The following is a 13,196-nucleotide window of genomic DNA, read 5'->3' on the forward strand; positions in this document are numbered from 1 at the left end:
AGCAAGTGTTCAGTGTCTCCACAATATCTTTTGCAATGCCCACCAGCAAGGGTAACTGTAGTCCATTGGCTCAGTCTGTTTCAACCTCTTCTTTGATACAAGTATGGTCCTGTTGCACAAAGTTATTTCAGACAGACAGTATTCAAATGACAGGCAGGCAGCGTTGCATCTGAACAACGCAATCCTTATATCTATGGTTAGCTCAGAGCATCAGCATTTTCACCGAAAAGTAAGTGCCTGATATGTTGTTCATGGATGTTATTTCAGTGACATGTTAAAGTTTATGGGGTATTTTTTGCCATATTTAATATGTTCACAAAACGTTCACCACCTCTGATACACACATCTTAGGGAGGTACTTAGGTGATAAATGAAAATTTGCTGTTTACAATTTGGTTGTCCAAAGTTTTCTTGGGTTGTTGGCGCTGCAAATATTTTGAAGAAAATTTGTAAGCAACCAATTTGTGGGTCGAGTGCATTGATGTTAGGTTGAGTAGATAATTCTAGTCACTAGACTGGCAGGTCAAGTAAGATTTTTAAGATGTGTCGAGCCCTGTATCACTTTAAATAAGTAGTTCTCAATGCAGTGCTATAATGTGCCTTATTAATGTCAAAGCTTTCATGTGCTAAAGAAATTTTTTGAATTTTGAAGAGACTTTATCATATTTTACTTGATGTCTATTGTATCATTTAAATGACAAATCGTTCCGGGACTCGGCTCATGCTCCAAGTTCCGAGCCAGACCCTTGGCTCTGGTTTGGCTCACCCTGTTAATTTGTTGGCTCGCCCACCTCTAATTCCATGTCAGGACTGGAGGCTTTAATTATGCTTTCTCTCTCATTACTGCAAATTTAACAGCAGCCAACTACAATAAAGTATGTGAAAAAACTACAAGTCCCGTGAACCTCAAGTCCTCCCATCGTTACATGCTCTAATCTCTGCAAACTCAGTTCTTTAAGAGCAGGAACCGCTCAAAGATATTGATTACTAGATGAGTTGTGATATATTGTGTTTTGATGGTTGACTACTCACGGGCTTCCTCAATTGTGTGGATGCCCTTTGTGATTGTCAATGAGTGTGCGTTCCTCTCTTCTGAGGCGGTGGCACCCTCTGAGTAATTATTGTTGCTTTTCCTACCTAGGGGGAGCGCTAATGCCTCCCAAGCCCTGCGACCCTTGCAGGCTTAATAATTTGTGGTGTGGAAGCAGGATCCCCATTCTAGCCTTTCTCAAAGGCTAAGGACAGAGTGCGCATGCGCGAGCTGCTGTGCCTCATTCAAACAGAGCGGTGAACAATAATTAATGATTTGGGCGGCTTGCTCTACCGCTAACTTGATCGTAAGGCGCTCTCTGCATTTTGACAGAAAATGTGACCTTAATTCAGCTCTATCGCACCCTGGTGCACCATCGTATGCCCAGGGTTGTAATAATTCCTAGAGGCTCAGCCTTGAGTGTTTGTAGGCGACATCCTCCACTCTATAACTTTAGCAGAGTTGCCAATAGACCCGATCCAGGCGGGGGGCTCCCGGTTTTTAAGCCACAAATTGCTTTATTTTAGCTGTCTCCCGCCTGAAATTACATTTTCTTCAATAGAAGTCAATGGGGAAATTACATTCTCTTTATTTCTGTTTCAAAATCTCCCACTTCCCTGTCCCAAAACGTTGGCATGTATGCTTTAGGCTTCGCCTGCTAGGGCCTATAGTACCCCTGACTTTAACCTTTGGTTACCAAAACACATCAGCATTTTCTGTTGGCAAACTATCCTCCACTGAGCAGTACGACCCCTTTGAGGCTGACATGGAGTACGATCAGGATGATCCACAACCTTCCATTGAAATACACCTGGTAGACGCGTTGGACAATAGCGTCCAACAGTGGGAAAAAAAACCCTGGCTAATGCTTTGGGTCCACTCACCCATCAATTTAAGAGCTTCGCGTGCCAACAAGGCTTGATTAATAAGAGCACCTCGTTATTTCTGGCTCTTATTTGGCCACTCTGCATCGTTGCTTTGAAGGGCTGCACTAACACCTTATAAAGTACCACTGAAAAGCACGCGTATTCATTCCCTTCATACCACAACTCCCAGCACTGCACTCACAATATACAGGTACGTCAACGTCGTCTCCTTTAGCCCCTCCCAAGACTTCGCACGCACGCCGCGTGGCGCAATTGACGCACGTACGGGGAACGTCACACGTTCCGCCCCGTAGCCCGGCTCTGAGAGGTGCGCGCGCAGGTCAGGAGGCCGATCGTAGTCAGGAGTTGGGACGCAGCCCCACCGAGGAGCCCCCCTGAGATCGCCTCAGCCGCTATGCTCAACATGTGGAAAGTGCGGGAGCTGGTGGACAAAGCGTGAGTACCGACAGTGACGTCAGCGCCAAGGGGCGGAGTCCCATGAGGCACAGTAGAGGTTGTACAGATGGGCAGAAGACCCCCTTGGGGGCAGAGTGCCAATATTGAACTGCATGGGGGTCACATAAATGGCACTAGGTGGGGAGAATTAATTCTCGTCCCAAGGCAGGTCGCTTTTCCACAAGCTGAAGGATTGGGTGCCGCCGTACAGTCGTTATACACCTAGTCTCAGGAAAGTGGAGTGTCAAGGGCTGGTGACAGAGGAGAGAGGCACGGGGTATTAGCCTCAAACTACGAGGGAAGCTCTAACTGTACTTTATATGTTTAAATATATAGTTTAGTATCAAACTTTTACAGCACGCGTTAACAGGTGTTGCTATCGCTCAACGCTCGGATACTGATTTTTGTCAACCTCAAATTGATCGGAACCTACTTGGATCCGATACGATTCGTATCTGGGTTCTCCTGTTACACACGATGGTGCAGTGAGTTAATACAACCACTGAGTTATCTTACCTGCTGGGTAGAGTATCCCAGACACTGCCTTAATTTTATGAGAGAGAATAAAATGGAAGGCTATCGCTGTATAACGCCCAGAGGGATAGGTAGGGTCATGACTTACCTATTTTCTGTTTTTACACCTGTCGTGAGGTGGGATCTGCCTGAAAAGTATAACTCGGACATGGTGATCCTCCCGTAAATCTGGGGTGATGCGTAGTCTAAGGTCCCAGTTGTTGTAGTTCTTGTTCATGGAGGCAGATGTTCGTCTACAGACTAGTAGTGCTTGAAGTGCACCATAAAGATTTTCAATTTATTTGTGTCCTATCATTAGACAAGGAAAGTCTTTCGATTTGTGACTGATTTTTTTTTTCCTTCACTTTAGAGCCTAGAGATGGGCGAATCCCCCCCAAATAATGCTAAATCTTAGTCTGTGTATCGTTCATTTTTACACGTCATATTTGTTTGCTCTTTGTAATAAACTAAGTTGTTGTGGGTGAAGATAACATACTTAATGAAGGAGCAACCAGTGACCTGCCTTCAAAGCCAGGCACCTCTGTTTCTAACAGTGTTCCGATCACATAATAACAAATACAGATCTTAATGACATATCACTTTGGAAATACATGACATAGCTGCATTCTTACGAGTTAGTCATAGCACTCACTCTTCTTTTCCATAGAGAGAAAAAGATTGTCTATATATGTAAAAAAAAAAAAGGCACACATCAGGTACAGCATCGGGAAAGGAAGTGAAACAGTCATACTTCACAAAACACTTGACGCTGAACTACTACACCCTTCACGCGATATATAATGTGTCAACCAGCTTATCCGCATACAAAGTCTTCTAACTATCCCGGCAGCCTTCATGACCTTTCATTACTGACCCTTCAGTAGGGAATGCCACACTATTACGCATATTGCCAACCCCTGAGATCTCTGCACCTACTGTCATCCCGGAGATGTTATCTCCACCGTTCACTCCTGGCACTCTGATCACTGTTGGAACCATCACTTGTTTGTCATTCGAATGCAAGGCCAGAAAGGCAATCTGTCTGCCATAAATGAGACCCCTCAATTTCCATTTCTGTCCATTTTCAAGCGTTATCAAGTTGCCACCAACTATAGGTATTCTAGAATGCCCTTTAAATTTCAACAGACCTGGTGCAATCTGACTTGGTTTGACCGTGACCCGAACTCCCTCCGAAATCATCTGTTCTGTCTGCTCCTTTCTCACCTTTTTTTCCATTTTCTACTGATTCTTCCTCCCATAAACATACTGGAAGCAGCTTCGTTCTATGAGACCGTCCCCAGTATTCTGAAAGAGAGCCTTCCCTGTCACAGAATTTATAATGGTGCGACGAACCCGTAACCTCTCCTTCAATGTGTTTTGAAGATTTTGACCTGACCTCAGTGCTAATTACTGGCCCCTTTAACTAATCAATTGACCAGTTCTACAATGCCATTTCCCTTTGTATTGAACAACAAGATGCATGCGTGCTTGATACCACAGCTTTCTTATCAGGCTTTAATTTCAGTGGAATTCAACTGCGTACTGTTGTCAGTGATTAAACAGGAGAGAATGCCCTCCCTATGGAAAATTTCCCTCGAAACGTTTAGTGGTGAAGCGAGTAGTAACACTTCTCATAACAGTGTCCCCACCCGCAACCACTGTTGCAAACCTTTTTTGTTCTGGCAAATATATGACCGGACATATTAAATCTGATCTCGGTAGCTCCACAGCAAGCACATGTTGCTCTTGATCAACCATTCCCAGCTCCGCCTTGAGTCTCTTGTCAGTGTCTCTGCACACATTACAATTTAAATTCCCTTTCTTTTCCGTGGTATCCAGTCCTGGCCACCAAAACCTCTCTTCCAGCAGTTTCTTTGCCAGAACCCAGTCCATTGCTGATTGCACATGAACCATCATGGGCACCTTAGGATCCCAGAAACTTGTGCCATTGACTGCTGTTTTTAGAGCACCACGCGATTCTATTTTGGGATCTCCAAAGCATCCCTGTTATTTCTTCCACTCTTCTATTAAGTGCACCATATGTACATTTCCTCCTGTGCTGTTATTTATGTAGTACATCACATTGTTTGATATTTTTTTTCTCTACATCGTATTGTGTTTTTCTTTTAAGGTTTTCAGAATGAACTAGATTATGAGAACCCCCTGTGGTGTTCTCTCCATCATGCTACTAAAATCGGGAGTATTCAGGATTTAGTGTGTTGACCAGCTGTCTCCCATATCAGCACAAAATATTGCTCGGTATGCACCTCCTACTCCTTAGTCCAGATGCAAAATCCTGCACTGTGCTGATTGAGACATCCAAAACATTTTTTCCTTATTACAACAGCAGCATCACCCAGTGACTCAAGCAGATATTTCCAGACAGTTTTTGTACTGGCCACCTGACTATCTGAATGAAGTGGTATTTAGGACATCATTTTGTGTTGCTTTTCCATGCAGCTTTGGCTGCAGTGTCTGCCCTGGCCATTCTTGACTGTTTGTATCTTTGTCATTGGTACTTTGTCCTTTCTTGTTGTTTGGTCCATTCTTAGATTATACAGTACAGTGACTATATGATTTATAGTGATACCAGAGGAATTGTTTCACTACTTGAAGGGGTGTATCTCAAAATCAACTAATATGTTATGGCTGGTTTGTCAGCAGCATACAAATCTGTCTCCAATATCTTTAACTACTGAGCTTCTGTAACATTTCAAGGGTGAAAGAGCAATTACCTTAATGTATTGACTTATTTATTTCTTGTTTTGTAAAGCCAGAGAATTCACACAACTGGGTTCCTGAGCACTGTATATAAAGATGGTCTGAACATTCTAGGGAAGAGTTAACCATGTGTTGACTAGAGATATAGAAAATCAAATATTGTTTACAGTTCAGTATCAGTTAAGAATTTACGGAAGATTTCTGTCCAAAGGAATATTGGTTAGGTAATAGTGCTTTAGAAGTGTTTTAATGCTGTTGAAGGGTTACTTGTTTACAGTACAAAGTATATAAACGAAGAAGTGTTGGCAGTCCACGGTATGTCGGAAATTAGCAGGATATCAGAATATAAGGGGATCACACAATATTTGGGGTGTAGAACCTAAGTGAAGCTGGCTTTATATAAATGTGGAGAGTGCTATAACCTAGGTTGGCAGAATCAAAACATAGGTGCAGGTTTACAAGAATAAATGGGTATAATAAGGCAGCATTTTGCATGAGGCACCATTGGGTGCTTGTGAGCAATAAAGAGCAAGATTAAGTGCCCAAGTATAACAAGCATTTGCAATGCAATAGGTCTCGCATTACTAAATGTTTGAGCTATTAGTGTTGCATTATTATTAGCAATGCTAATAGCTCAAACTTTAATAATGCGAGACCTATTGCATTGCAAATGCTTGTTTCTCTTGTGGGGATTTATATGAAGAAAGATTGAGTCTCCAGGTAGGTTTTCTGGTTCGAGAAAGTTCCAAATCCACACTGATATCAATAAGATCGTGACCGATCTACTGCAAGGAACGATGTTTGCTTGAGTTACCAATTGCAGAACAGAAGTGGAAGTCAGAAAATAATAAATTCTTGTACGTATAGAGTGGGGGCATGAGGTAAAAGTATAATCTCTCTCACTTGGGCGCATTCATCTCCAGGGTTCCTGTAATGAGTAATCGTTAATGAAATCCGCTAGCATGTGCCTATCCATATTGTGATGAGTTGCAGGTTTACCAGATCTATCAAAGTATATAGTGACATTCCAGTCTCTCCCTGTTAACACACCTGTGGAGCAAACGCCGTTAATAATCTACTAAAATGAGAGCTCAAGTTAAATTTAGAATCCGTAGGGGCATATACAGAACCCACTATTATAAAAGTGTTACGGATGAGAAGTTTGACAAAAATGTATCTACTTTCGATGTCCTCCCTTGTTTGCACTATCTTGTAGGGTAAATATTTATTGGAAAAAATGGCAACACCATATTTCCTTGATGGTGTGGAGTGATCGCCAGTTGTCTTTAGGGTGGTACTCCAGTCTCGCTTCAATTTTTCTCCTTGTATTGGAGTAAGATGGGTTTCTTGTATAGTGCAATAAGGTCTTATTGTGACCAATATAAGTATTTTTTTCCTTTTAATAAAGTGAGTTAAACAATGCACATCTAAGGAAACAATTTTCAGTGGCTTCGAATAAGTAGACTGCACAGATTAGGAAGATTAATTTTTAAAAAATTGAACGACAACTTGAAGGAGCTGATGCATATACCCACTATGTTAAACTAATAAAAAATATAATAATAATAATAATAAGAAGAAGAAACAACAAAACCTATTGTCCAAACAAAATACTGGGAAGTATGTTGTAAGGTTAATACAATATAATAATATGAAACAAAAAGAAAAAAAAGAGTAGGAATTAGCATTTAAAAAACCTTGCAAATTCACTTAAAAAAACATAAGTTTCACACATGTTATAGTTAGGTGGATATTTCACTCGTAAAAAACCAATGAAATTCCACCGTTATAGTTAGTTCAGATAACTATAACTCGCGCGCCCGCAATCCTCTGCTCATGATGTCACATATTACATCACTCATGACCTGGTCAGTGGCATCACCCTTGACATCACTAATGACATCATCCTTGTGATAGAGTGGCGGACGCGCGAGTTATAGTTATCTGAACTAACTATAACGGTGGAATTTCATTGTTTTTTTACGAGTGAAATATCCACCTAACTATAACATGTGTGAAACCTATGGTTTTTTAAGTGTGTGTGTGTGTGTGTGTGTGTGTGTATGTATATATATATATATATATATATCTGCATTGAGGTGACGCCGGGGGTACTCGCAAAACGGCCGGGTGTGTTAACCTGGCAATTCTTCCATCGTATACAGTAACGGAACAGTGCTCCTCGTAGTGTTTATTCAAATTTTATTGGCATGGCAGATCAGAAAAAATGCAGCGTCAGACACATTTCGGCTTACAATACCTTTACCAGGACCCCTGCGCACAGAATGCACTGACATTAAATTTACTACCATAGACACTGAAAAACAACAATCTGCTTGCTTTTACCATAGCGGTCATATTTGAATGTGCTAGTGCATGTATTTCACTCAAGAAAAAAGCGAAAGCGTTATAAAATACACAAATATAAATTATTTTGTGTTTTTTGGCAGCCGTCCTGATTAGAGGTTTTGCCGTGCAACGTAGTGAATATAAACCAAAGGCTTGATATGGGCATACCGCTATATCTCTTCAAGCAATGGCAGATGATGAAATTGAGGTGAGGCTAAAAACAGCTAAAGGTTTATCTGGAGAGATATCTAAACACAAGGGTGGTATATCGACAACAGTGTCTACTACCGGTCCCAACCATGCGTCTTTTCAGTTGATCTGCAATAATCTTGAAAGACTCGCCAAAACTGAAATTTCTAAGTGGTGTGAGGTGCAGACTCTAAAACTCTGTGTGGAAGTGGGAAGGGTCCACATTGGACTGAGGATAATGATCACTCCAATATACAACAAGCCCGAAGTCAGGCGCCCTTGCCCGGGACGTGGGCGGGGCCTGCTCCGGCAAAAACAGAAACCGGCATGCCGTGTTAACGCGGGGCTCCCATGTTGAAGGGAGAGCCCCGCGGTGGCGGCCGGAGTGAAGAGAAGTCCCAGGAGGGGGCCGGGTGAAGAATGCGGTTGCCGCGGATGACCACAGCAGCGCAGGGCTCCCAGGAGTGCAGGGAAGCCCCGCAACAGAAGTGCTGCAGCAGCGAGGAGGAGCCCCCCCCCCCCCCCCCCACCCCCCAGAAGAGCAGCCCGGTGAGTAAAGAAGGGCTGGGGGGGCTCTGTGTGGGCTATTGTTGCTCAGGATTACACTTTACACCAACAATAGCCCACACGGAGCCTCCAACGGGGCTGGCATGTCATCGGAAGCGGGACAGGAGATGTGCACATTGCGTGTGTGCACGTGCGCGTACACCGGCTCAAATCCGCCAAAAGCCTTGCGCGTGCCCATCTCCTGTCCCACTTCCGAGGCAAGTCAGCAACAATAGATCTCGCTGCGGACAGCAGCGCTTCGCGCTGCGTTCGCAGGCGAGACCTAAAAACTGCAGGAACATAAATATAGTTGTAAATGTAAGTTTCAGTGTAAAGATAAAACTTTGATGTCCTGAATACATTGCTATGTTAGCAGAACCAGGAGCCTCAACATTTGATAAAAATCTCAGAAATGTAGTTGCTCGCATAGATCATTTTTTTAAAAAATCGATAAGCTGTGATGGAATTTTTTTAAATTCAGATTTTTTGTGTGCGTGCACCCACCTGTTTGGATGGTAGCTTCTAATTGGGTAGTATTATCACTTAGTACATTTACTAGGCTGCACAGCACTTGTTCTTAGCTTCTGGATGGTGATGCTTATGGGGTAGAGCTGATGCTCTCAGGTTGAGCACTGGGTTGCTGCTGCTCAAGAAGGCTTCTGGGATGTACTTACTTTCACATTTAGAATCAAACCAGTTCTGTCCTGTATCTCAGGCCAGTGATTCAACAAAGAAGGGTTAAGAGTTCACTGAATAAAATGAAACTCCATTTGGCAGAGAACAAGGTTGGCACAGATTTGTGCTACAGGAAGAATTAGTAAAGTATTGTGTTACACTGTGCAAGCTTTACATACCAAAATAATCACGGTACACTGCCACCTTCCTAGCCCATTGACACCTCTTTATTGTATAGTACAATAATTAGAAATTATGTTGGTTACTTGTAAGATGCTTAATGCGGTTGTGAGGCCGCCTCAAAGTATGTATGAGTTGCTCTTTGAAAGCATGAGAGAAAGAATAGCTCCTAAATTCTGCTGATGAATTTTGCAAACGGGTCAAGAAGGGACCAATTGTCTTTTGTTTGTGTTCCTGCACCTACTTAAGTCTGGGAGTGGCCTTCCCTTGTCTAATTTACCTCATTCTTTCAAGATTTTGTTTGATCCATTGGATCTTTGTGAAGTTTGGGTCATTTTTTTGCCAGCTAAGTTTGAAATGACCTGGCACGGCAAACACCACACTGTCAGTCAGTGGAAACATTACTGTGCTGTCAGATATTGAAATTTGACAATCTTCAGTTTTCTGCGTGCAGTCGCTAGGTATTAAATGTTGCTCTATCCTCACTTTGGTGTTTTAATGTGGAAAAAAGCTTTGTTATAACTTTTAAGTGCATCTGTCAGCTATTGGCCAACAATGGGGAGGTATATTAAGGCCCCTCTGGAGGTCTAAAGGAATTCCTTTAGTTTTTTTACCTCTGGCTGTTTGAGAAGAGCTTCCCAAGCACTCTGAGTGCTTTTTATCCCTTTTCTTTTGTCACTGTAATGACGATCAATGCGCAGGGTGCACTGACATCATTGCAGTAAAGTGAAAGTAAAATGAGCTGATGGGCTTGTTTTACTTTTGCTAAATCAGTGCTCGGGGGCATATGTCAGCTCCAGGGACATTGGTGAGTGGCACCTTTTGGTAAGGGATCTACACCCCCTCCCACCAGCAGAAAAAAATTCGGTCCTTCTGCCCTTCTCCTGGGGGTAATTACACAAGATTTGCCCCTTCGGGGGGGGGGCAAAAATCCCACTAGACACCACAGAATGTAAGCCTGCTTACCATGGCCATGCCCTCAACCCAAAAGGGCACAGTTTTTCTGCCGCCCCATCCCCCTCGGGGCACAACCCCCACTAGACACCAGGGTAAATTAGAAGAAAAAAACAACATAGTGTTGGTGCTGCCCGACATTGGCATGCCCCCAACCCAGAAAGTCGTAGTCTTTCTGCACTCCGATGGGGGTGATTATCTCCAAAATTCCCCCCAGGGGGACAGAAAGCCCACCAGAAACCAGGGTAAAATAAACACTGGGGAAAAATATAGGGGTGAGGGTTGTCCACCATGGGCATAGCAATGCTCATCATCCCAAACATTCTACAAAAGGGATCAGTTTGAAGAAGTATGTATTATTTAGTCAGATTTTACGTCCAGTGTATATTTTCAACACTTGGTCACATCATTGGGAAATGTGACAATTTGTCAAAGGTTTGGAGCGAGTGTGATGATGGGCACAACTTTAATTTTGTCACACAACTTATCTGTTCCACCACTGTTTATGCCACATCCTGGAGATTCTGTAACTCCATGGGAGGAATGGATAGATGGCTTAATTTTTTTTATTTTGGCTGCTGTCAATGAAAAAATGTCTGATGAAAATCAAGCTATGTTATTGCAATCCTTGGGTAAAGAAGGGCTGAGAATATATCTCACACTTCCTGATATTCCTACTCTGGGAAGATGGTGATAATTTATCAGTGTATGCTAAAACTATGAAACAGCTGTATTTGCCCTTTTGTTAGCAAAACTGTTAATTTGGAATGTTACATGTTTTTCTCTTGTGTACAGGCAAGTGATATAAAAATGGATTCTTTAGTGACAGGGTTGAGGGCATTAATGGTGAAGTGTGCATATACAGGTAATCAAGATGAATATATTCCTGATCAACTAATGATGCACACGTCTATTTCGGCAATTAAATGAAATTGTGGAGTGCTCAATATCCTACATTTTTAGATGCTCTGGAATTGATATAGGCGAAGAGTTGACAAAAAAATGTCAGAGCTATTAATGAGGATAAAGTAAAGGATGAGAGAGGCCAAGAAGGGTAACGAATCTGTGTGGTCAAAGGGAAATCGAAAGTAGAAAAGCAGTATAGTAAACGGATAGACAAAAGCAAAGGGAAACATAAAGTTGTGCAGGGGATTGCATATGTGAGGTGTGGCAGCATAAACCAATGAGCGAATGATAAGTCATGCCCTGCAATAAGTGTAACTTGTTTAAAGTGTAAAAAAAATGGGGTCATTATGCACGTGTGTAAAAGCACGTTATTTAAATATGTGGGGGTTGTGAATGATGTAAGTTATGACGAGATGATGATGGGTGGGATGTTCAGATTTTGTGTGTAGCTGATGAAGAATTTAATGAATAGCTGCTATCATTGGGCATAGGCTATGATGAGGAAAGATGACTCGGTGTGAGAGATTCTAAGTGTGTGATCGAGATTTACGGCAATCCTTTTCAAATGTTGGTGGACTCGTGAAATAAGTATACCATCATTTCTGAAGATGATTTTGGAAAATGTGAAGCTTTTAAAGACCAGTGGATAAATGTGCAAACCAATTGTCGAATTGAAGTGATCTACTGGTGAATGTGTGGAGTTGCAAGGATTTTTTTTTGCCAAAAGTTTGCGTAGTGACATGAAAAGGTATGTTGCTAAAAAAGGCGCACCCTTGTTTGGAATTATTTATCAAACTTCCATGAGCATGCAGTTGCAACCTGGTGCTTACAAACAGGTAATTCTTGTAGGTGCCACTATGAAAGAAGAATATGTTGTGCAAGCATTCCCAGAAGTATTTTCTGGCAAATTGGGATAATTGAAAGGGTTTACACATCAGATAATATTATGTGTGTGGGGGGGGGGGGCAACCAAAGGTTCATATTATGTGGGGTGGGGGAACCAAAGGTTCATATTATGTGGGGGGGGCAACCAAAGGTTCACAAATTGCGAAGTCTGTCATTGGCTGTGAGGAAAGATGTTAAATCTGAGATTAAGAAATTAATGGAGTTTGAATCACATGAATGGTTGGCATCCATTGTGCGCAAATCGGATCAGTCCATCAAATGGTGTATTGATTTGCAGGATTTAAATAATGCTACATGGATTGATAGATATCCATTACCTAAAATTAATGAAATGATTGCTACTATTGGGAAAAATAAATGGTTTTCAGCGATAGATTTCTAGTCTGCTTATCAGATTGAATTGTATACTGACTCCAGATGTCGAACATCTTTCATTACACCTTTTTGGTGCATATCTATTTAAGCGGATACTTTTTCGGCTAGACTCCGTGTCTTCAGTATTTCAGAGGCTGATGCAGAAAATGTTTGGGGATTTGACTGGAGTGTGTTATGCCTTTTTTTGTAAATTTTACTTGCCATTGAGGAACTGTTATCTATTGCCCATTCTCATGGAGGCAAATATTTGCTACTGCAGAGGCTTTCACTTATCTGAAAACTGTCTACCATTAAGATCTGTATTTTTGCTGCTGTATACATTGAACATGCCTATTTAGCAGAGGGCCACCATTCTTATGTGATGTGTTATGGAGTTTTAACGGTTATTTATTATTGGATCACTATACACTGATGTGTTTTTATATATGCTTTGTGATTGTTTTTATACTTTTTTGGTCTAACTAGACCCAATAAAGTTATTTGAATTGAACTGATTGGCCAGTATGTTATTTTCAAGACGATATCTTGAT

General features: G+C 41.9%; 1 protein-coding gene across 2 annotated transcripts in view; it reads left to right on the forward strand.

Moving 5' to 3' along the window:
* Positions 1 to 2,195: 2,195 nt before the first annotated feature.
* CLINT1 (clathrin interactor 1) overlaps positions 2,196 to 13,196 on the forward strand; it is a 565,784-nt gene continuing 554,783 nt past the window's right edge. For both annotated transcript variants that reach the window (XM_085617596.1, XM_085617597.1), the window contains exon 1: positions 2,196 to 2,352. In XM_085617596.1, coding sequence (XP_085473722.1) covers positions 2,312 to 2,352 — 41 coding nt within the window. In that variant the 5' untranslated portion in view covers positions 2,196 to 2,311. The remainder of the gene's footprint in view (positions 2,353 to 13,196) is intronic.

Source organism: Triturus cristatus, chromosome 7 (assembly GCF_964204655.1).
Source record: "Triturus cristatus chromosome 7, aTriCri1.1, whole genome shotgun sequence".
NCBI classification, from domain to species: Eukaryota; Metazoa; Chordata; class Amphibia; order Caudata; family Salamandridae; genus Triturus; species Triturus cristatus.